Source organism: Acartia tonsa, chromosome 1, assembly GCF_053477335.1.
Source record: "Acartia tonsa isolate MP-2025a chromosome 1, ASM5347733v1, whole genome shotgun sequence".
Taxonomy (NCBI): Eukaryota; Metazoa; Arthropoda; class Copepoda; order Calanoida; family Acartiidae; genus Acartia; species Acartia tonsa.
In genome coordinates this window covers 58144724-58170902 of record NC_137260.1, presented here as the reverse complement: position 1 = coordinate 58170902, position 26179 = coordinate 58144724, and the positions used below count along the sequence as shown (strand labels likewise).

Genomic DNA, 26179 nt, shown 5'->3' with positions numbered 1-26179 from the left:
CCGTAATTGAAAACTACACAACCTCATGTAATCTAAAGAGCTACAAGTATAATACGAAGCGATTTATTTCAAATTTCGTGTTTAGCCGGCGATTTCGGGTAAAAAAACCCTGTTTTGTTGTTGTTGTCAAAAAAGATCTATTAGTGAAACCGGGTAATAAAAATTTCAGACTCAAAATGGAAATGCCGAACCGGGCCTATATAGGGCGTAAAAAAACGATAAAAAAATCATATAAAAAATAATAATTTGAATAAAACGAATTCACAAATAGATGTACTTGTCAATAAACTTTAGATTTAACGAAAAAAATCAGCGACTTTACTATAAAAACAAAAAAGTTAGATGGGGTATTTTGAATTTTCATGATTTTCAAACTTTGTTGATCTATACCGGCAAACGGAAGTAAGCAAAACTACCTGCTCCAGGGGGAAATGAAAGCCAGGGTAGTAGAGGGGGGATTCATACTGAGAATGATGCAATAATGAAGCAGAAAACCGGTTTTTTTTACATTTTCTGGCACCGGGTTTTAAAACCCGGTTCGGCACTAATGGGTTAATTTATAAAATACTAGCCTCTAAGGACTTTGCCCAAAGAGGTAGTTTCAAAAAAAGTACCTCTGGTGCTGCAACCACCACATTTTAAATTAACTTACTCAAAAAAGAAAGATAAAAAATGAGGGGATTTTTTTTAGGGGGTTGGGGGTGTTCCACCCCCACAGGAAAATAGCTTAAAACCTCCACAGGATCAGTAGGTATATTCCCTGAAGAGTAGAATCCAATCAGTTCAGTGGTTACCGAGATCTTAAGGGACAGACAGACGGACGGAGGGACAGAGGGACATACATAAAACTAATTTATATTATAGACTAGCGGCTACGCCCCTAGAAGCCTCTAGGGGCACTTAAGGTAGGAGGGAGAAAAGTCGACCTCATCCAATTTGAAATTTGTGTTTCAAAAGAGTAAAAAAATATTTTTTTTGAGGGGAGGGGGTAAAGACACCAGGGTCGTCCAAGCTTTTTTTTTGGGGGGGGGGTAAAAATTTTTGAAGGAGGGGGTAATTCGTTTTTTTTGGGGGGGTAAAATGGCGCGCGAAGCGCGCCGCAAATTTTTTTTACCCCCCCCAAAATTTTTACCCCGGGGGTAAAATTTGATTGGGGGGGGGGGGTAATTATCCCCCCTGAAATCTGTTGGCAGGGGTAAATTTAGTTTACCCCCTCCAAAATTTACCCCGGGGTAAAATTTTTTGGGGGGGTAATTTAAATTTTATTAAATATATAGTATTTAAAATGCGCGCGAAGCGCGCAAAAATTTTTTTTATTAGAGATTTTTAATTTTGGGTGGGTATTTACCCCCCCAAAATTGTTTGGGGGGGGTAAATACCCCCTCCTAAATGGTTGAGGGTGCCTACGGCACCCCCAGGGTAGGGGTAAATTTTAAATGGGGGGGGGGAGTAATCGCCCCATTACCCCCCCCCCCCCTTGGACGCCTATGAAAGACACCCCCCTCAAAAATAGTTTAAAACCTTCCTAGGACCTATAAGAAGCTTCACTGTAAAGGAGAACAATATCGAATCAGCGGTTAGCGAGATCCTTCGGGACAGACAAAAAACGCTTACTACTTTATTTAATAGGATTAAACCTTATAATCTTATTCAAAAGAAGGAGGGAAAGGGGAGAAAAGTCCCCCTCTAGAATTTTTTAGAGGAATCAAAACTGGTTCCAACTGTGTTAACTTTTCTCGTATTCATTCGAATCCGGTGGACAAGAACCGGTTCTCATCCCTACAAAAAAACTATGTCTAGCATCGTATTATATCCAGCTTTCTACGAATATAAAAATTTACATTGTACAATCATAAGATTTAAACCAGTTTTTGAGCCCGTGCCTTCGGCACCTCGGGGCTAAACAAACTGGTTTTAAGAAAGATATAATTGTACATTCTTTATCCGCGGAAAGCTGATTATAATACGATGCGAGAAATAACTATTCTTTTACTGTATTATCTTGTGTTGTCACAATTTACCAAGTTGTTGAATTTTTGCATAATTTTGCAAACATGATATTATTTCGATCATAATATTCTAATCGTCAATAGCAATAAATTAATAAATCTGCAATTTACAATAATAAAAATTTATCAAAATACTTTTTATTTGATTTAAATATATAATACATTTTATTATTATTTTATTGATTAAATTTAAAATCAACATGGAAACTCATGTGGATAAAATTTAAAATCTAAAATAGTTATTTATCCAATCGTTTTATAGGCAGCTTTCTACATTAAAACCCATTAGTGCCGAACCGGGCATCAAAACCCGGTTCCGAAAAATGGAAAAAAAAACGGTTTCCGGCTTCATAATTGCATCATTCTCAGAATGAATCCCCCCTCTACTACCCTGACTTTCATTTCCCCCTGGAGCAGGCAGTTTAGCTTACTTCCGTTTGCTGGTATAGCTCAACAAAATTTGAAAATCATGAAAATTCAAAATACCCCTTCTAACTTTTTTGTTTTTTTAGTAAAGTCACTGATTTTTTTTGTGAAATCTAATGTTTATTGACAAGTACATCTATTTGTGAATTCGTTTTATTCAAATTATAATTTTTTATATGATTTTTTTATCGTTTTTTTATGCCCTATTATGACCCGGTTCGGCTTGGCCATAAATACCCGAAAATTTTAAAACCCGGCTCGGTTTCGGTTTTTATTACCCGGTTTTAACTTTTTAACCAATAAAAATAACAGTTTATGTCATTAGTAAGGGTTTGAGCCACCCTAATAACCCTAGTAATCTCTATAGGTGTCACCCAATAGTTTTATGCTCGTTTTCTGATATGTAACACCCAAATTTTATATGTTCTTTTTTTGTAGTGTGTGTCTTTTAAAACTTCGAGCAACGGGTTTTTTTACCCGAAAACGGCGGCACCTATAGCCGAAACACTAAAGAAGTTGTATCAACTTTTTTTTTTATAGCTAGCCGGTTCTTTTAGTAAGTAGTAGATGTAAAATTTTTCATAGAATTCAAATATGCAATCGGTTTTTTTGTAGACCTCTTATTTTTTAAGTAATTTAAGTTTTAAAAAAAAATAATTAAGTCGGTTTTAAGGTACTAAAACGCAACAAAATAAAAGAAGAAAATGGTCAGTAAGAACAAAAATAGTAAGATCTTTAATTTGACACCTTACTTTTAAAATTCTGTTGAGTAATTATTGAAAAAATCTATTTTTTTAACCTCGGTATAATAAAAACTTTAGACCTAAATATTTTCTCAAACAGACATAAAAAACATGGGTTCATATATACCATTAGAATCAGAAAAATATTACGAATCAATTGTAAGCAAAATTGAAAAAAATTAAAAAATTAAAAAATTACAGAAATGGCCAATTATTTTTTTTGTTCAGACAACACTATTGTCTTCCCTTTTTTACCCCCTCTTTACCCCCTCTTTACCCCCTTCCCATTTTTATACTCAATTGAAGAATTAAGACGTTGCCTGTACAACATAATATGATATTTTCATATAATTCCTTTTATTGTAGTTTATATACTATATTGTAAACTTTTTTTTTCAATTTTGCTTACAATGGATTCGTAATATTTTTCTGATTCTAATGGTATATATGAACCCATATTTTTTTATTTGTGAAATAATAAAATTAAGTTCAAAGTTTTTATTCTCGTGGGTTTAAAAAAATCGATTTTTTCAATAATTACCTGACAGAATTGAAAAAGTAAGGTGTCAAATTAAAGATCTTACTATTTTTGTTCATAATGACCATTTTCTTTCTTTTTTTTGTTGCATTTTAGTACCTTAAAATCGACTTAATTTTTTTTTTTTAAACTTAAATTACTTAAAAAATAAGAGGTCTACAAAAAAAACCGATTGCATATCTGAATTCTATGAAAAATTTTACATCTACTACTTACTAAAAGAACCGGCTAGCTATAAAAAAAATAGTTGATACACCTTCTTTGAAATAAATCGCTTCGTATTATACTTGTAGCTCTTTAGATTACATGAGGTTGTGTAGTTTTCAATTACGGATCGTATCAAAGTTCTAAAAAGTGTTCATCTCACTTTTGGCGTTCAAAAATTACATTTTTCGATTTTTGGTCAAAATAACCGGGTTTATACAGGTCAACCGGGTTTTAAAACTGGGGGAAAGCACCAAAAACGGGTGTTAATGCCTGGTTGGTATTTATGGCCAAGCCGAACCGGGTTTTTTTGCAACTTTCCTGTGCACGCCACTAGAGCAAAACAAAAAAATACGAATTCCGTTTTGACCATTATAAAGCTTCCCTGAAACTTACAGCTCGATCGGCCCATAAAAGTGGCGCTCGGCACTAATGGGTTAATAAAAATTAAAAAATTAAATATAAAATCAAGTTTATGATTTTTATTATGATATTCATGGAAAATTGTCTCTAAAATGATGTTATACATGATTTTTCAGTATGGCTGAGAACCGGTTCTAATCAGTTTGGAAGCAATACTGGAAATTTAAAAAAAAATATAATTGATATTTAGATTAGATGAAGAGCAAAGAAAGAAGTCTTGCTGTGATCCTAACGCCCCGTATCCTACTTCTGCATGTAAGTTTAATTTATTTATTTGTTTGACAAATCCTACAAATATGGATTGTCCATTGTTCAACACCTAGATCCAATATACATCGAAGGCTTATAGATACGTAATGTAATACAATTGTCATTTAGCAGCGATACTTCTTGAGCTCTAGGTGTATCTGTAAATCTTATAGGGTTTATAGAGTGTTACTCTTACTTCACAGATTAACTAATTGATGTACCTCTTTCTATATTACTCAAAGACGTACAAGCGTTTTTTTTTGGAGGGTGGGGGATAACAATTCTGGGTAGGGTTGGATAATCTTCATTTATAGGTGAAAATTGTTACAGTACCCCTATAAATCTAATTCATTTCCTTATTCGACCCATAAGTCATTAGGGGCTTCTAGAGAAGGGCATCTTGACTCAAATTATTAATTTTTTATTTTTTTTAGTCTCTACCAAAATAGGTAAAACCGTCTCTTTTGTCTTAATTAGGAAAGTAATTATATATAGTTTTATGTTTTAGGTGCAGGTAAAGCAGGCGTCTACACTCCGCAGATGTTTAGACATTTCCTCCTGCTTATTCTGTACAGCGGGTAAGCATTCTTTCATAAAAGATTTTTTAGTTAATCTTTAGTTGATATTGGAATCTCGCCTTTTTTTTTTGTATTAGTACTGTGTATGGGAGTATTTTTTGTTGCAAAATGGGTATGCAAATAATTTAATTACTTTTTTGTTTCTTAAGAACATGTTTGTGCTTGTTTAATATGAATTTTAATAAAAAAAAAAGATTTTTTTAGGTCTTTGTTTTCAAACATGACACTGAACATATTCAGGTAATCATATAATTTATTTTTTTTTCGAAATAAAATTCACCAAACCTTACTATTTAAAGTAAAAAAATGCTTATATTTTCTATTAATAATGACGACCTTTATGAATTTCACAATGATAAACCAAAAATAAAAAAAACTAGAAGTAATATGAGTATGATGAAATTAACCAAAAAAATATTTTACTGTAAATAATACTGGTACTTAAAGATTTACTAGTGGCTGCGTCCCTAGCATCTAGGGACTCTATAATCAAAGGAATATGGATGAGCAAAAAATAGCCTTAAACCACCTTAGGACCTTTAAGAAGCTTCACTGTAAAGAAGAACCATATCTGTTCGTTATTTAGCGAGATCCTTCGCTACAGACAGAATAAAGTTTATTATTTTATTTAATACTAGCGGCTTCGCCCATAGCCTCTAGGGGCTTTGCAAAATGTTCTGCAAAAAAAAGGACCAAGGAAATGTTCTGCAAAAAAAAAAAAAAAAAATGGGGGGGAATTTTTTGTTTTTTGGGGGGTTGGGGGTGTCCCACCCCCCTAAGAAAATAGCCCAAAACCACCACAGGACCAATAGGTATATTCCCTGAAGAGTAGAATCCGATCGGTTCAGTGGTTACTGAGATCTTAAGCTTCAGACGGACGGACGGACAGACAGACAGACAGACAGATAGACAGACAGACAGACAGACATCAAGCTACTTTGTATTATAGAAAATAAACATATATTTTCTCAATTGTTGACTTCAAAAATCAGGGTCTATACTTTTATTTAAACTATTAAAACAATATTTTTATTTTTTGACTTTATTAGTAATTTTGTTTATCATCCTGGGGGATGTAAATCAATATCTCGTGATTGTCTTGTCCCTTAAGATCCATAAAATAAACTTTCTATATTTTAAAAATATTTTAGAATTGCAACCTTTTCTCAATCAGACTCAGCTCCTGGAGTTTACAAGGTAAATATGCAGACAAGTCTTTTTTTATACGTTCGTCTGCCCAACTCTATGATAGATGTATGTTCTTGTTAACCCTTACAGATCGGGCCCCAATTTCCACCTTAATAGATCGGGGGGGGGGGGGGGTCATATTGACTCCCCCCCCTCTATCTCGGCTCCTGTTACAGTTAGAGACATAAAATTTTTCTGGTGGTTCATGTGTATTTTTAGAGAAAATTACTTTTTCTAGTCATAGCGGTCAGACCGCTCCTTAGCCGCTTTTTAGCGGCCAGCCGCTAAATATTAAAACAGCTGTAGAGCGGCCAATTTTGCAGCTAGGATGACCAAATTTTAGGACGAACTTTTATTTTTCATAACAAAAAATTATTTTTTCTGAACATCGCCATTTTCGGCGGTTACGGTTGTAAAACGGCGGTTGGCGGCGCCAATTAATATTTTTATCTGTTTATTGTTGCTCAAGGATTTACCAAAAAGATTTATAGGTCTCTAGCTGTAATAGAAGCCATGATATTCATGATATATGTCTGTAGTAAAAGCCGGACAAAAATCGGTCATAAAGTCGGTCAGGGAGCGGTCAAACGGTCATAACACCACTTTTCTCAGAAGGTCATTGATATCTAAGTATTCACCAAAAAAAAATTATGTTTCTACCTTATACACAAAAGACATAATGTAGAAATTAAGATTTATTTAGAATTTTTTTTTAAATTTGGTGCCACCTAACCGACTTTGACTGGACGCCACGACCGACACAGACCAGATATCCTTATAAGATCAACTCTTGCCGACGTATAATTACTAAACTTAAAAAGTCATGAAGTCACAACTCTCTATCTTACCTACCAAAAAAATGACATTGAAAAAACTAGAGGGGAGGGTCAATATTTAGGTTTGCGACATACATATATAAATAAGAGACATATAATAATTTTGAATAAAAAAGACACTTTTATTAACATTTTACAAATTTTAGGTCTTGGTGTTCATTGACAGTTTCCTGTGGACTGGACAAGGTCTCATTCTCCTGGTGGTCTTTGCGCTTGATTGTACTTTTGTACTTAATCCTATGGCAATTTTTACCAGGTAAAACATGAGTTACAATGGAATAACACAAAACCTCAAAAAATTCTCTACATCTAATACTTTTTTTTTTCTAAATTAGCAAAGCTATTTGTTATTATTTACTTTTCTTTCCAGTGTTTCGGAGCCGGAGCAGGGAACCGTGGAGCCGCCATATTTTGCTGGAGCCGGAGCCGTAATTTTCGTTAAAAAAACGGCTCCGACTCCGGACTAGATAAACAAAGAGATTTTTTTTATAAATTATAATTTGGTAACTTTTAAAACCTTCAAAAGTCAAAAATAGACGTGGGAAAAAAAATATGTCGAGTTTTTTCTTGGTTTTAGGTCGGAGCCGGAGCCGCACCAAAATCGAACGGCTCCGAAACGCTGCTTTCCGTATATCCGTCCGTCCGTCCTTATATGCTGTTATGTGGCTGAATTTTGAAGTAAATTTCAACTGACCAATGTACGGCTACTTAATAAATCATTTCATGCAGCTGCCTGCTAATGTTCGTCTTACTTATTAAAGGAAATAAATGTTTTCATCTTATTAAAATCAATTTGAAGAAAACTTTTTTATTTTCAGATGGATCCACACCAAGCTAAGCTCAAAAGAAAAAGAATCCAACCTGTTAACAGAAAAAGTGTAATAACTAAAATTAGAGAAAAGTAAGATAAAACATGGGATTTCATCGAAAAAGACATTTTATCAGTGAGCTACTTTCAATGTAGTAAGACAATTTGGGTCATGGAAAGAAAACGAAGTTGCGGATTTCGTCGTCTTTCACAAAAGGGTTTGAAAGGTTATTTTAGGTTAGGTTAGGTTAGGTCAAGTAAATGTTAATGTTAATGATTTCCCCGCAAATAGGAGAAAAGCTTTTTTTTCTTTCCATGATCCGACAATTTTTTTGACTTTAAAACTTTTTAAATGAATGAAATCTCATGTTTTTCCTTACTTATGCATGACTAAGTCGGTTTCATGCATTCACTTCTTGATTTTAAATGCAATTATGCGCAAATTATTCCATATTCGCATAAAGACACAACAGCAATCATTGAAAAAGCTTGGTTCAGATTAGAAATGCAAATTGCAAGGGGCAGTTTGTACTGTTGTAATGATATGCAATATGATTTGATAAAAACATGTGCGAAAGTGAATACACACCGATTAAAATACCGTGGCAATGTCCCTTTCAGTAGCAGTGAAACACAAATAGCCATCCCCCATTTTTTCAAATGTTTTTTAATGCATCATTTAGAATAAATTAAGGAAAGTGTAGGCGCACCTTGCAAGGATTGGTCTCAGTTGGATTAGAGCCCCGTATGGTTAGCAATGGCAAGTTATAAGATGATCTAAGGTGGCGGGGAAGGTGGTATTTGTGGTTCACTAGTCGAATAAAGGGATGTAACGCCACCCATTATTGAAGCAGCTTATAGTGCCCTATAAAAAGTGACGTCATACAATATAAATTACCAAATTAATATTGTTTTTTTCTATTGTAGGATGTCATTCTTATTGGGCACTATAAGCAGTTTCCGATGAGTATTGGTGCAAAAAATATGACGTAACAAAAAAATTAGCCAATGAGAGGCCACTATAAATTTTACCATTGGTCAATAACGGCCTCTCATTGGCAAATTTTTTTTGTTACGTCATATTTTTTGCACCAATACTCACAGCATCCAGTTTCCCCTTTGTTATCTGATTAGTAATTATATCCAAATAATAGTCTACATAGATCTGACTCCTCATGGTGATTTGAAGAACTTATCTCTGGGGAATGATCTGCCTTCTTATAAAAAACGAGCAAAGCGTTTCCATCATTCTGTCTTTTTGTACGCCTTCATATTTCATTATCACATCTACCATTTCTTGATGCAATTTATGAGATTTTTTAAATCTTGAAACCAGTGCAAAATTGTGTACTTTGACATGAAAGTTTCGAATGTTTGCAATATTTGAAGAGTATTTTTTTGCATAAAATTATACATGTTTTTAAACTTCTTTTAATGTTTATGTGTTATAAAAACAGTAAGTTAAAGATAAGATTGAACAACACTAGAAAAAAACATTTTTGAATAGATTACTTAGTGCAGATTGGGAAACGAAACGAGAACTCCTATATTACACTTAATGCTATTTTAGAATGTTTATGTTTAGCTTAAATCTAATCTTCAAAATTGCTTGTTTTTAGATTTGCAGGGATATGGATTGTTGAGATTTGTAAGATTTTAATCCTAAAGATAACTTTGAACTTAGGAACTTAAAAGTTGCTTGAACTATGAATTTTGCAAAAGTGTCTAGTATAGATGTATATACAGACAACCACCTCCCTTTTTTTTTCAAAAACCTCTTTTGTCTGCTTCTAAATTATTTTCTGCTACTTGGCTGTGTTAATATAAGCGACACCATTGATTAATTTCCAATGACCCAATATAAAGGTTGCACAAGGCGGTTGCGATGGGAAGATATACTTATTACCCTTTCTCCCTCTAGTGTTTTACTCTAATACAGAGGTGTTGGATATAATACCTTTGAAAAAAATAGTAATTATTGCAAACTTTTCGGTATTAAAAAATGTGTTATTTTCTATTGGTTATGACATTTACAGTATATTGCTGTACAAAATAGTTTTTCATCAAGAGCATAACCCTGGCAAATATCCATAAGTTCAAGACATTTTTAGGATTAGAATTTTAGTCAACATCGATCCATTCCATACATTAAATATATTATGCATATGTATTCATTATTTACCAGAAGTATTATTATTGTTAATTGTGACTTTGAAACCATATTTAAATTAAAATAAATAAATTATGTTTTTTTTTAAACATTTTTATTATGTTGCGATTTTTTTTACAAAAATATAGAAATATGTGTATAGAGAGGACTATTTTAAGAGCTTTAATAATTGGCAAATCAGCTAATTTTGAGTATTTTGCTGGAGTTGCTTTGAGAAGTGAGCATAGAGAAAACAAAGATGACAAGATCCATGAAAGCTAAGCTCTGAAACGGTAAGACAAACGAACATTAACACATGTAAAGTGTCAGAACTGATTAATCAGAATTATAAATTATAATTAACTACTTAAATACAGGATAATTTTTATGAACATACTTATATTTCTAGGACTTGATTATAGAGATGCTTCGTTGATAACATTGTTCTTTGTTGTCCTAGGAATCAGTTTTCCAAACATCAGAGCAATCAGATAATTTTATCACATAAAACTTTGTTGTTAAGAAGTTAAAAAGCAACATGTTTAAAATGGACGTACGGACTTTCTGGTAACGATTATAGAGTTGCTTCAATTTCTAACACGTACCTAACTCCTATAGAAATCATCATGCATAGTTTGAAATCGATAGTACAATTCTAACATGAATGAAAAAGTACCCAAATTCTATAAATCTTGGTTAGTTTGGTTTAAACTGGCAGTGTTTTCAAACTTTTCAACCAATATTTTTAATATACAGGAGGGGTAATTTGTTTATTATAATTTGGGCTGTGCATAAACTTTTGTCTTATCCCTTAAGATCCCTGGCTATTTTTTTTTATTTGGGGAGAAACCTTTTCAAGCTTTCACTGGTAAATTACTGAAAATTTTCTGTTGATTTTTTAAATTCTTTACAGAAAGGGGCCCCTAATTGCTTACCATTGTGAAATTGTTAATTTCATTTCATTTATTTTTTTCTGCAATAAATCATACATATAATGATTAATGATATATCAATAGTTATTTAAGAAGCTATTATATCAATCATATGTTTAATGCTTTATTTTTTTTATTGGTTTTCTACGTGTAGTATTAAAGATATAATTGTATATTAAACAAAAGTATTAGGTCGTATAAATGGCTTTTTGTTTGTATCTTGTAAACGGCTGGTTAGATGGTTTTACAATATTCAGATTTTCTAGCCTTTGGCATGTTGCAGATTTATTTTCTTGCAAAAGCACAAACCTCTTAAGTCATGTGAATAGTTACTTATAGCAGCGTATTATAAACAGCTTTCCGCGGATATAATAATGAAAACGTATAAGAATAAAACCAGTTTTGCTAACCCATTACCCATTTAAGGAACCAAAGGCCCAGGCTAGCAAAAAAGGTATAATTTTTAAGGTTTTAATTTTTAAATTCGTGGAAAATTGTCTGTAATATGATGCTATACATGATTTTTAATTGAGAAACGGTTCTAATCCAGCACAGCGGATATCAATCGGTTTTGAAGTCATACTGGAAAAAATATCCACCTAAAATAAAATAACATAACAAATCCTTTCATTTAGTTATGATACGTTAATCTAATAGATATACATTATTTTTTAACGAAATATTTCTAATCAAATGGTATTAGAGTGTTAAATTTTAAGATAAATTTATTGAGAAAAAAAACTATTTTTTAAAATATGTATTTTTATTTCTTTCTGTATCACATAACACTATAAAAATGCAGTTTGAGTGTTTTATGTCTTTTTGAGCGCAGCTACTCTGAAAGTTTAATTAACCGACCCGTGAATTGGTCTGATAAACTGTCCTTGATTAATACCCCTGAGGGTAACAAACAAAAACCTAGTAGCACCCAAGATACTGATATCCCAGAAATTGCAGACCAACCAACTCCTTAATTACACGATCTTTGTCTTGAAGTTCTTTGTAATAAGTTGTTCCTGTTTTTTTTCCTCTCTGAATGTCACACATCTAACATTTTTAATATCTTTAGTTATGACGTGGTTTGGGTTGATATTTTATTCCAACACCTCGCCGATGACGAGTGGATTTGCTATTATAATGGATTTATTATGATTTATTATAATACACCAGATTATCATGTAATAAAGTAAAATTTGTAGCTAGCTAAAATAACAATTACCCCAATACCCCTTAGCCCCATTCCCTCCCCTCCTACTGGATAAACGAACTGACCAATTAGTTATATCCATGTTAGCAACCTAATTTTTTTCAGTCACAATATCAATCTATATTCTATTTCCATTTAGCGATACAATCTTTTTTTTTATGTCCCCGTTTAAAGTACATTTTATTTATTTGTGTTTGTGTGTTGATGTTTTGAAATCACTCAAAGACTGCTTAATTCTTTAAATTGCCTTTTCTTTCTAAATTTAATTGTTGTTGAAATGTCTTTGCTTTGTCCTTGTTTCAAATAAAAAGAATTTGACTGTAAATTACCATTTTTAAAATTTCTAGAAATTACGGATGAACTTTTAACACATTTTTTATTAAAATTTGGCCTCATTTATACATTAAAAAATATAAAATAGCATGTTGAAATTAACCATCAATTCTATTATAAGGTTTTTTTTTGTTTGTACGTTAAGATCTCGCGTTCCACAAAGGTCCCGTCAAGATATAAGATTCAAGCTTTGTTTGCAGTTGTCCTTTGGGAAGGGTTTTAAAGCAGGGATTTGAAGAAGGGAGAAGACAATGGCCGATAGTATTTAGGCTAGGGGGCCGAGCGCTTCGGCTAGGGCAGGCCAGGGACATAGTTTTGTCGAGAGGGGATACCAAAATTTTCAAAATTGAAAATAAAGTTAAGATGATAATGCCAGAAAATATAATTTTGAAACTTTGGGGACTAGAGTAATTAACAGCCCATTGTCCCCTCCCTCCCTGATTTTAAAGTAATGTGACCTAGCAGTCTTACACCCAAACATTGGAAGTCTACTAACTTCATATAGACGACATTCTTTTAATTGACGAACTTTGTCCAAAAGTCTTAAATAAATATGCCTATTCATAGACAAATGCTTTTCCCAACACATTTAAATTGCAATTTCTCACGTTTTTGATAATAAAAGCTAGATAAACATTTTATCTAGATTAAGTTACGACACAAGATTAAAATTTCTCTCTGCAAATTTTACATAAGATAGGAAGATTCTATCGTGCTCAATCTTAAAGAACACATTAAAACAATAAAAAAGTTTTGTATATAAATGAAACCCAAATTTCTATACACTTGCTACATCTGTAAGATGCGCAGATATTACGTAATGGTTTGTGTGCAACGAACATGTATAAAAGCAGGAAATGGTTACAACTCAGTGTTCAGTATCTTACAAGTAAAACTTAATAATGGTTCTTAAAAAATCATTTTTGATTTTTCTGGCTTTGCTTGGCCTAGCCGCTGCTCAGAAAAAGTGTTATGAGGTATTTTAGATATCAAGCCTAGCGAAGCGACTTCGTATAGTCTGTATGTATATTCTTCAGATATATATTATACAGAATAATAATTTATTATAATAGTTATAGTTTGACAATGACGGCCTGTCTATCTAGAAACAGTGTAAAGTGTCTCAAAAAAAAATGATGTCATACATAAAATTACTAATGATAGGCCTGTATACATTGTAATTGACCAAATGGTAAAATTTGTACTGGCCTCTCATTAGTCGTTTTATTGAATGACGTCATTTTTTTAGCGGCACTTTACGCTGTCTCGTCTATCTTTACTTTTTCACTGGATCTTCGCAATTTAAAAGTACTGTGCATACTCTACTGTTCTTTTTTTTATTAAAAATGTATTTATAGCTATAATTAAACTTGTTTAATCTTTGGTTTTGATTGGTTTTGTGTTTAGTAAAGTATCTGAAATTGAATGACAATAATACATTGAAAATAATATGTCTATAAAAGTAATAAAAAATATTATAACTCCAAATAATTGTAAACGTGATTTTCAAGTTGTTTTAAATTTCATCCTAAAATAAATTAATGAACAATTCTACTAAATTTTTACAATTAAATAAAGAAAAATATTGTTTTTCTTTATTACCATTTGCTTTGCTTATAAATTTAACTTTTGACCGAATTAAGGATGATTGTTTCTTAAATAAATTGAATAAGATTGCTTTATATTAAAGATGCGTCTCTAGCATCTAGGGGAGGAAAGACAGTAAAATATCCTAAAACCATCTATAAACCTATATAAGATTTAATAAAGAACTCAATATGTTATTTTATCAGATTAAACACAATCAAAATCTGTTCTGTGTCTTTTTTTGGATCGAACCCCACATTTAACTGTTAACCTGTTTAACCTAAATGGTTCTCCTTTACAGTGTAGCTTTTCATAGGTCATGGGAAGGTTTGTATTTTGGGGAAGGGTACGGCCAAACTACAGAGAGAAATCGCCCATAGAAAAAAATTACCCCTACAAATTTTTTTTCTTTTACTTTTCTTCTGAACACTAGAGGCGTATTCGCTGGGAATAGAAACTGAAATAGCGACAAATTTTTGGAGATATTAGCTTCAATATTTATGTTTTAGACGTTGACCGCAAAATCTGGAATAATCAAGACGCCGAACTACCCGGACAACTACAATGCTAACTCGGACTGTTACTGGGAGTTTATCCGCCCGGAGGATGGATCCTGCGTCGTCTTCACTGTAGAGGACTTCAACATTGATACAGATGAACCGGTAGGACAATTTTTACTATGTAAATTCAGTGGAAAAAGTTTGCAATATTTCCATTTCCAGTATGGCTTTGTAACCAATTTATAATCGCTGGATTACAACCGGTTCTCAGACATACTAAAAAATCATGTATAGCGTCGTATTATAGACAATTTTCTACGAATATTGAGAAGAAAAAAACATTAAATTACCACCAAATTTGTCACCCCGGGCCTTCGGCTACTCGGGTCTAGCAAAACTGGTTTTAATCTTATATTTTTTGATTTTAATATCTGCGGAAAGCTGTCTATAATACGATGCAATAAATAACCATTCTAGTGTCCATGTGAAAATACTACCATTTTTCAAGTCATAGCAGTGTTCCTTTTTTTGTTTTTACGTGTCAAAGTAAATAATCTCTCTCGAGGTGATATTAAAATATTTTTTTGGTGTGTTGGGGGTGTCCCACCCCCCAAGAAATAGCCTAAAACCACCACAGGACCAGTAGGTATATTCACTGAAGAGTAGAATCCGATCGGTTCATTGGTTACTGAGATCTTAAGAGACGGACGGACAGACAGACGGACGGACTGACATCATTCTACTTTGTATTATAGATTAAGCTTTGTTTTTATGGATGTTATCATCCTTGATACAACCAAAAATAACTCTCGCCTAAACATGTTGATATTATCATAAATTGCGCAATTTTTAATTGAATTGAAATTATACACAATTGCGAGAAAAAAATCTGGTCATTATGTTTTCATCAAATGATTAATTCAGTTTTAGGTTTAACAAGAAAAGCATGTTCTTTAAAACTTCACTTATGTCCTTATGCAGAGTTAATTTGCATTATTTTCCTACTAGTGGCTTCGCCCCTAGCCTTTAGGGGCTTCGCCCCATGAGGTAATGGAAAGTCAACCCTCCAGAATAATTTTATAGTTATATTTTCCAAAAAGTTAGTTTTGCCGAATTACTCTTTGGTAAAATTAAACTCAGGTTGTGCGTCGTATGCACAAAAATTTTAATTCGTAAAAATTAAACCCAGGTTGTTCACCGTATATCTCGTCCGGGGTGAGCATAAGCGAGTACCCTGTATGCGGCGCAAGCTCTGATAGTCTCACTGATTGGACCACATATACACAAAAATTGAAAACTCTCCTCTGTAAATTTTATTTAATACCTATAATTGCAACAACTTTTTAAAGATGTCAATTTTAAAAATTTTCAAAAAGCCCAAAAAAATTTATTGGTGAAATTTTTTTTTTTTTTTTTTTGGGGGGGGGGTTTCATGGGGGCTTTGCCCCATGGTGCAGTGGGGTTCCCCCAACCCAATTACTGGTTTTTGTTTACAAAAATAAAAAAAAATAAAAAATTTGGAAATAGGGATTTTTTTATTTTTAGGGGGGTTGGGGTGTCCCACCCTCCTAGAAAATAGCCTAAAACCACCAGAGGACCAGTAGGTATATTCCCAGAAGAGTAGAGCCCAATTTGTTCAGCAGTTACTGAGATTTTACAAAAAATGTAAAAAAAAATTTTTTTGGGGGGTGGTTTTTTCAGTTTTTGGGGGGGGGGTTGGGGGCGTCCCACCCCCCAGGAAAATAGCTTAAAACCATCACAGGACCAGTAGGTATAATCCCTGAAGAGTAGAGCCCAATCGGTTCAGCGGTTACTGAGATCTTAAGCTTCAGACGGACAGACAGACAGACGGACAGACGGTCAGATGGACAGACATCAAGCTACTTTGTATTATAGATAATATTACTGAAAAAGATTCCACATTGTTATTTTAGAAACATTAATCATGTGCTGGATGAACAAATTGACCTATAAGCCATATTAGCAACCTATAACATTGACGACAAATTTTCCCCTGTATATATATCAACGTTTTATAAAAAGGGAAGCTTTATTATAATTAGGGTCGGTCCGTCCGTCCGTCAGTCTGTCCGTAACGGTTAAATAGATCTTTTTGTTAGTTTAGGCATGTTAGAATTGTACTATCGATTTCAAACCTTGCATGATGATTTAGGTACGATTAGAAAGCATAGCAACTCTATAATTGTTACCAGAATGTCTGTACGTCCATTTTTATCATGTTGATTTTTTACATTTTCAACAACTTTTTAGGGCTTGTGTCCTGGAGACCACTTTGCTTTGGAATCCTGTGGATCCTGGCAGGATATCTCACCTGAAAGGTATTATTAAATAATTTATTTCAAAACAAGGACAATTATATTTTTGAAATTAATTAAAATTAGGATTTGTTTTCCTTTTGTCTAACCCTGTATGAGGTCCTAGTTCTAGGATAGACTTATAGATGGAAGCAAATTCAAAGTAGTTAAAGAATAGTCCTTCTAATAAAAATATTAGGTCATATGATCAAGTTATAATGTCAAGCCAGATGCGTGGCTTGTAATAAAAATGAATGGTAGCTGCAGACGCACGAAGTAAACAGCTAATTATATAACACGAGTTTTCATCCATTTCAAAAGAATCACAATCATTCACTCTTGAAAACACTAAGCTTTAATAATACGCAAAATGCCGCGCACACATATTCTCTGAGAGATTTTCTTTTCATGTCGCCACACAAATTTTCTTATTTTTCTTCTTTTACACATAATTTTAGGTATTATTGTGGTGACTATTCAGACATCATCGACAGAAGAGGAAGCTTTGAGATGGTCCAACACTATCAGGTTAACTTATTATCTATAATACAAAGTAGAACGATGTCTGTCTATCTGTCCATCTGTCCATCTGTCTATCTGTCTGCCTGTCTATTTGTCGATCTGTCTGCCTGTCTGTCTGTCTGATGCTTAAACTCTTAGAAACCACTGAACTTAACATTATTTTATAAAATAAAGATGATTATTTCCCCTCCCAAAAAAAAATTAATTTGGCACTCTCAAATTTTTATTTTTACCTCCTCCTATCCCAAATAAAAAAGCTTAGACATTCTTGACTTTATGATATAAAGATACCCCCCCCAAAAAAAATTTTTTTTTATTTTTTAACCCCTCACCCAAAATAAAAATAAACTTTGATGTCATTGATACTAGTGATAATTCTCTCAGACTAGTGAAATTGCAACAAAAAGGATCGGAATTTAGCATAAAACCATTCCTGTAAATTATCAATAATTCAAATGTGGACCAGTCAATTAGTGTTTCAATTAATTATACTGAATTCACTCTCATTAACTAAATAATAATAGTTTGACGTAATGGGAGAAAGTGACTCAAAAATCAGCCATGTGACGTCATAAAAATGAGTGAGGGGTGGAAACAAAACCCCTACAAAAGAGATGGATAATCCCTCATTTTTATGACGTCATATGGCTGATATTTGAGGCACTTTGATCTTTGTCATAAAACTTACTTATTACAAACTAAACTTATTTCATAAATATTTAATAATTTGACTGATTTTGGTACAACACCTTCTTGTTTAGATAAATGCCACTTCATTGCGAGTAAGTTTCCACTCTGACAGTACTGGCGAGGCCCGGGGATTCCTGATGCAATACTCAATCAAGAATTCTAAAGAATGTAAAGAATATGGATCTGCGGTTTACAATGAATATAAAGGTAGTATTATATCCTTTTTAAAAGTGAAGCTTTTCTATAATTAGGTTCGGCCGTCTGTCCAAAACAGTCAGCTCTTTTCGTTTATATAGACATGTTAGAATTGTCCAATCGATTTCAAACTTTGCATGATGATTCTTAGAACAGTTAGGTATGATTTAAAAAGCATAGCAACTCTATTATTTCATATCCTGCAGATTTTTAACTTTTTTGATAACATTTTTTTGTAATATAATTATCCGATCATGGAATGGAAACAAAGACATTTCTAATTAGAACAGAAGTCACTGGAAATCGGTCCAAGAAAGATTTGGCTATGTGAAGGACAAAAAAGCTATCTTTTGTGAGATTTTGCTGTGTGAAGGACAAAAAAGCTATATTTTGTTAAATTTTGCAATGTGAAGGACAGAAAAGCTATATTTTGCTATGTGAAGGACAGAAAAGCTATATTTTGTGATGCAAAGTGAGGCTACTTATGTCCTTTTTCTTGCAAAATCTTTGTTAAGGGAGGCTAGTTTTGTTCTTCATAGGAAGGTGACTTCTGTCCTAATTAAGAAATGACTTCGTTTCCTTTCCATGATCAATTATTTTCTATTTCTGATTTTTTAAATACTGATTTCTAGGACAACACTACAATACAATACAATTACAATATTTTAAGCAAAGCATCTCTATAATCATGTCCTAAAAATTTTAGTATGTTCTTTAAACAGTATCCTTGTATTTAGCAGTTATGCAACAAATTTGCATACAATTTACATTTTGCATATTCAGTTCTGATACTCTACAAGATTTAATGTTCGTATGTCCCACCGTTTCAGAGCTTCGGTTTTATGTATGTTTCAGCTATAATATTTTCTTTTTTTCTTGACTATTCTACTATATATAAAGTAGTTTTTTTTGTCTGAAGCTTAAGATTTCAATAAAAACTTTTAGTTACGAGATGGTTTTAGGCTGGTTTATTTTAAAATTTAATTCTTGGGATCGGGCTATTTACTTACCCCTTTGAATACATATCCATTAGATACTGGGGGCGCAGCCTCTAGTTTTCCTATATTACATTTTTTATTTATTTCTATGAGTCTATACACACGAATCTTGGACAAAGACACACATCTCTTAAAGCGGCATTGTCTCTGGCTCAAGTGAACTCAAAACTAAAAAAAATGTGCAAAAAAAATCCTAAAATCCATTTCCATCTTTTTCTTGGTTATTTTATTTCTAATATTTTGGTCAGTACCTCGTACGGGCGAGATTGCAGTTAAGAAAACTTTCGACTTGATGCACTGTCCATGTCCTGGTCCAGCAATCCAGGAGAACTAAGGATGACTGTTACGCACCCTTCTATGTCAAAACACCCAAGAATATTAGGTTAAGTAACATCCAACAGACAACCAACTCTCTGTGATGCACGACCTTTGTCTGAGAAGTCCCAAATGTGCATAGTAACGAGTTGCGCCTGTTTTGGGCCAAGGCATTCCCCCTACTCTAACCGACGACGAGCGGATGCGCTACGTGTTGAGCCACGGTCGCGGGATTTTTTGGTCAAGTGAGTCAAGCTATTAATCTGATTGGTACAGACACAGCTAAACATACAATATGTTTGTATTTAGGTCAGGAGTGCTTTGCTTTTATGGATGGTGAACAAGGAACTTTTAACACTGTAAACTATCCAAGTCCCTATCCTGCGGATTTAGGTAAAGTTTTAAATTTTGCTATGGAAAAATATTTCTTAATGGCAATTTAATGTTAGTAACTAACTCTTTTTTTAAACAGTTTCTTAATTTTCATAAATATAGATTGATCATGGAATGAAAACAAAGTAGCGGGTTTCGTCGTATTTTTACAGTAGATTTTCTCCCATTTTTAACTTGCGGGGCAATCATTGACATTTACCTAACCTAACCTATCAAAAGCTAATGTGAAAATACGACGAAACCCCCTACTTCGTTTTCTTTACATGATCCTTATATTCTTATCTAATTCGATCTTAGCCTGTGTGTATGCCTTTGTTCGTCCAAGTGCTGAATACTGTGGTGTGTTCTTGCGAGCAACTAAGTTTGACCTGGAGGAGAAAGATGCTGGTACCTGCCATGATTTCTTCAGAGTGCCTGGCTGTAGGCCTAGGTGTGGACGTGCTGAACAGGTAAGTAATTGTGAGTCAAGGAAACGAAGATGTGGGTTTCATCGTATTTTCACAGTGGCTTTTGAAAGGTTAGGTTAGGTGATTTCCCCGCAGGGTTAGGCAATTGGCCCCGCAGGGTTAAAGTCCTCCGTATGTGCCAGAAATAGGAGAAATGCTACTGTGAAAATATTGCAAAACCCGCAACTTCATTTCCTTCATATGACCCGTAATTGTTAGAAGCAAAGCTCTTCTAGAATCCTTTAATTAAAAGTTGTAAGTTTTTTTTGTCATGGGCTGTTTTTTGGCAATTTTACTCAACTTGCCTGCCCTTCCCCAGAGGCTATGGGCTAATCAAATAGTTAAATGTGTAACGCAATCACAGTGCCTTTGAAGGTGCTTTGACTTTAGTGTCAGAACCTAAATTGGGACATAGTGCATTTCATTACCCTAGGTTAGGTAACTTCATTTCACTTTTTAATAAAATCTAAAATACAGCCGTTTTTGAGAAAATTAGATTTAAAAATTTCAAGTTCAATTTTCACCCACTAGGAGTTACCGCATAATCATGACAAGAAAAGCAAAGATTATTTATTTAAACTTTTGAACAACTTTGCTTTTATACAGTCAGTCGTAAAACCTCTCTATATATGATTTATTTAAGGCTGAATTTCCATGACCTTAGCAAAGCAATTGATAAAAATGGCCATTAATTAACTCACTTCAGGAGTGGTTTTATGAAGAATTTTATAAAAGCAAAGTTGTTCAAAATTTTAAATAAATAATCTTTGCTTTTCTTAATTCTTAAACATTAGTATATCATTCCTATATAAGTAACAGGATGTCTATCTGTGTTTACTGAAGAATCTCGCTAACCACTCAACCTTTATTTTTCTCCTACAACTATTTTTGGGAAACGTACCATCACCCTCACAAGAGAAATAGCCCCTTAAAAAAAGACCAAATCATCAACTTTTTTATATCTTTTTTCTTACAATACCCCCCCCCCCCCACCCCTCAAGTGCCCCTACATTTTTCAAGGGGTGTAGCCGCTAGTATTTTTTAAATTAATAATTTTAATAAATCATAATATAATGTAATATTATTTCAGCCTATTATAGAGTTTCTTGAATACCAGAAGGGCGCAACTCTTATGCCTCTCCAATTTTCTTCAGATTTCTCTGTGCAAGGCAGAGGCTTCAGATACTCATATGTCCAGGTAACGAAGCAGTACAATACAAACGACCAATGGTGGGGCTGTATACATTTTACAATTGGTCAATTACAATGTATACTGGCCTATCATTGGTCATTTGTATTGTATGACGTCATTTTTTATAAGAATTATAAAAAGCTTCCATACTGTTATTCATTAAGTAATCACGCCGCCGTGTCATTTTATTGTTTAGTATCAAAACTACTCTGAAAGTCTTTTTTTATGTCTGTTATGTAAAACAGTTGCCGATTTTTTTAGTGCAGAGGAATTTAAACTTGAGAACTTGTTGATTTCTATTGTATATTTAATTATTTTTTTATTGAAAATATGTAACCTTTAAGAAGTTATTACCGATTTATCAAAATCCTAAAATGACCTGATATTTAATATATTTTTATCTTTAAATTTTAGTTAACTGACTGTTTCAACCCGTATCAAGCTGAGTGTCCAAATGACCAGCTGAGTTACTTGGCAGAACCTACAGAATGTGATTTATCCATACGTAAATATTTCTTTGTATTTTTATTGACCATTTTAAAGGAGATTTCCAAGATAAAGGAAGATAAACCTTTTAGGTTTAGTCTAACAATATATTGACACTTCTACTTATAGAGGTTGTTCATACTGCTAATAGAGAAAAATCTTTTAATACTTGAATTAATTTGAAGCAATGTGTTTAAATATATAGTTTATCCAGGGATCTAAAGGGATAAGGCAATGAATGATAAATTATTAATGCAAATCCAATACGTCATACATATTTCAAAACTATAATAATATGAATTATTTTGTTTAGCTTCTCACGACTGTAGTTCTAATGATGAATGTGACGGTGGAAACATTTGCTGTTTTGATGGATGCCTCAGGTAAATAAACTGCTGGAATTGGAAACCAGGGCTCGGCCGCGCATAAACCTCAAATTTAAACCAATTTTTGTGCAAAGCAAATATTTGATAAGATGCATTGTTCATTTAAGAACAGGTTTAGACATCCAGCTGAATTTTAAAGTTGTAATATGACGATTTCACTAACCACTAGTGCAACAACAACCACATATGTTAAAAAAATGGGAGGTAAATTTTCAGTTTTGGGGGGAAATAGCCTAAAACCACCACAGGACCAGTAGGTATATTCGAGTAGAATCCGATCGGTTCAGTGGTTATCGAGATCTTAAGGAACGGACGGACAGACATCATTCTACTTTGTATTATAGATAACTTGTTTTTTCCTCAGGAAATGTGTAAAACCTGAAAAATCCGTGAGAAGGAAGAGAGAGGTTGCCGCTTTGGAAGAGCTTCTCATTGATGTGTAAGTTAAATTTTTAAAAAACTTCTTTATAAAAAGGATTTTAGGGTTATCAATCAACAGTAAAGGTTTCGTGTTTTTAATTTTATGTGTTTTTAGCAATCTATAATACAAAGTAGAATGATGCCTGTCCGTCTGTCCGTCCGTCCGTCTGAAGCTTAAGATCTCGGTAACCACTGAACTGATTGGATTCTACTCTTCAGGGTATATGCCTATTGGTCCTGTGGTGGTTTAAAGCTTTTTTCTTGGGGGGGTGGGACACCCCCAATCCCCCAAAAAAGGAAAATTTCCTCCACAAAAAAATTAAAAAAAATTTTTTTTTATGTTTTTATATATTTTTATATTTTTTTTATATTTTATTATACTTTTTATATTGTTTTATATTTCAAAACTTTTTATTCTTTTTCAATTTCTTTTCTTCTTTTAAACTTTGTTTTATCAAATTAAAAAGATTGTGAAACCTTCCTTCTCCTGTAAGGGCGAAGCCCAGAAAAGGCTAAAAGTTAAGAAATTTTTAAAAACATCAAAAAAGAGAAAAAATTTGAATGTTTTAAAAAGTATACATCAATATAAATAAATATAAAAGTTTTAAAGTGTTATAAAGAGTTATAAAAAGTTATAAAATACAGAAAACATCTAAAAAAATGTAAACTAATTTTTTAAATTATCCCCTGAACTTTAGGAAAAAAGCCCCTAGAGGCTTGGGGCGAAGCCGCTAGTGTTAGCAAATAGTAACAATTGCTAAAATGCCAAAATAAGATTTTTGCCAATTTTATAAGCAAAGCTGCTTTACAATTCGAAATATACGTATGTCTGAAAAATTTAGGAGAAATATAATTTTATGAAGATTTCTTAAACCAATGGGCGTCAAACATATTGTTTATTTGTCCATTAGTCTGTCAATTATTTAAAAATAAGACATATATTATAGCACATATAAAAGGTTTCGTGATATTATTTTTTCATTAACCACTAAACTTTGATCTTTTAATTACTTTTTTCGTTTGTCTACTCACGATTTTAGTGCTACGCTGTTTATATCTGATATCACCCTTGTTTTTATTTTAGGAACATAACTACCGCTGGCTTGTTCCCCAACACAGTTCCCAACTACAAGATCAGAAGCAAGGCGGACCCTGCCAGGATTCCATTTTCCTCACTGCCCTTTCCCACTCCTCTCTTCTAGAAGATTCGGCGATATCAAAGATTACAAAGTGTCTAAAAAAATCAGCCATGTGACGTCATAAAAATGAGAGATTATCCATGTATTAATATTTAGGGGATTTTCTTTCCCATTTCTCATCTCATCTCCCTCATTCTTATAGAGTCAAATGGCTGATATTTTTAAAAACTTTGTAAAGCTTAGGCGATGTCGATTAGCTGGAATTACATAATTATATTTAGGTATACCATCTTAACTTTGGTGTATCATAAACCATCCACAACATATAGAGTACAGACATATCTGCTGCAGTGGGCTATTCATTTTTCTTACATCAAAATGTGGGTCAAATTAAGGTTCTAAAGGTTCAGACAATGACCGATAAATTGATGTGTACATATCCTATGATGTACACAAATTTGCCCCTTTTTTAAATACAATTAGTATCTGAAACGTTTGGACACTCAACTTTTTGAATTAGCTATCAAAATTCAGTAAAAGACCACAAAAATGCAAGGCCAACGAATATGAAAACGTTATAAGAAAACTTTGGGGATTAGTATAATATATAGCCTGAAGTACACTCCCTCCCTGGTCAAGATTGTATTAAACAATTAAGGATTAATTTATCGTTCATTGTCCTATCCATGCAAATAGATAAAGTTAATAGATAGATAGGTATACCAAATTTTTATGTAATTTCACCTAATTTCTTTTTTGGCTAGAATGATTTGATTATGAGCTTGATTCTTTGTAAATAACCGTACTAATTTGTGATATTATACTTTAGTTCTTATATTAATATTTTTTTTTATTTCTGGGCATTTATATGTTATATATATTTAATTCCTGATTAATAAATAATTGATAATTGAATAATTGCTTGTTTTATTTTACAGCGAGTGTTTGTGTGTCTTTGTTAAAACTATTGGCGCATTAAAGTTAAACAACAGAGGGGGCATGAGTACTATGTAAATATGTATCTCTGTCTACAGGGCGGGACCTTGTCACGATTTTGTATAGGTTCTTTGAAATCAGCTAATAGCGTCGGAAATATAAACTCAGCCAAGTCCTTACAAAAGAACAGAAATCATTTTACTAGCAGACGATAAATGAAGTAGACTGGATTATACATCTATACTTATACATTTATTCTATATGAAATGTAAAGGGGTTTGTATTGACTATATCACTATAATAAAAAGTTAAAAAATATGTGTGTTTTCACAAGAACGAACATAATCTTTAATGCATACTTCCAGTGGCGTGCACAGCGATTCACCAGGGGTGGTGTATAACCATTAGGGGGTGAAAAAAGTGGAAGGTAAATTTTTCCAATTCCCATTTTAAAATGGGGAATGTTGATATCCCTATATAGTTATACCCTACATGACACGGCATACTTCGCTGACAGGCCATATACATAGCAAATGAGCAAAAAACTTATAATCACGAAACCTCTTCATTATTTTTTTTTGGAATGCCGCTACTCTACAAGGTTCACATATTTAAAGTTTTCTATGTACATGTTTAAATTTGAAGTTTTTCTTAATTTTGTTTTATATATATAAGCGTATCTTAACTATACAAAAATTGGTAAATACTTCTATTTTTTGGTAATTTTTTTTTGACTTGCCATTACGATTTTTTGTCCTTGTTAAAAGCGAAGCATTTCTATAGTTAATTTCTATTATCATAACGGTTAGCTCTATTCGATAATTAAACATGTTAGAATTGTCTTATCGATTTCACACTTTGCATGATGATTCCTATCAGTTAAGTTAAGTAGGGCTTAGAAAGCACAGCAACTTTTTAATTGTTTCCAAAAAAGTCCGTATGTTCATTTAAAACATGCTGATTACTTTTTAAAAGCGAAGCTTTTCTATAATTAGGGTCGGTCCGTCCGTACGTCCGTCCGTCACGGATAGCTTTT

General features: G+C 32.9%; 2 protein-coding genes across 2 annotated transcripts in view; both read left to right on the top strand.

Annotated features, from left to right (window-relative positions):
- The window catches only part of LOC145324736 (lysosomal cholesterol signaling protein-like), a 29572-nt gene extending 19317 nt beyond the window's left edge, over positions 1–10255 (top strand). Inside the window, exons 19-25 of the mRNA XM_080167346.1 lie at positions 4534–4598; positions 5101–5170; positions 5375–5410; positions 6322–6367; positions 7341–7450; positions 8013–8072; positions 9166–10255. Of these exons, the coding sequence (XP_080023472.1) occupies positions 4534–4598; positions 5101–5170; positions 5375–5410; positions 6322–6367; positions 7341–7450; positions 8013–8072; positions 9166–9184 (406 nt within the window). The 3' untranslated portion in view covers positions 9185–10255. The remainder of the gene's footprint in view (positions 1–4533; positions 4599–5100; positions 5171–5374; positions 5411–6321; positions 6368–7340; positions 7451–8012; positions 8073–9165) is intronic.
- A 3179-nt stretch (positions 10256–13434) lies between these two features.
- LOC145324764 (zinc metalloproteinase nas-39-like) lies at positions 13435–25125 on the top strand. The gene is made up of 12 exons (XM_080167389.1): positions 13435–13600; positions 14720–14872; positions 16982–17049; positions 17484–17553; positions 18309–18444; positions 20055–20138; positions 20436–20587; positions 21675–21782; positions 22191–22281; positions 22576–22645; positions 23013–23087; positions 24153–25125. Exons 1-12 carry the CDS (start codon positions 13526–13528, stop codon positions 24268–24270), a joined length of 1200 nt encoding a protein of 399 aa, XP_080023515.1. The 5' UTR covers positions 13435–13525; the 3' UTR covers positions 24271–25125.
- Positions 25126–26179: the final 1054 nt, after the last annotated feature.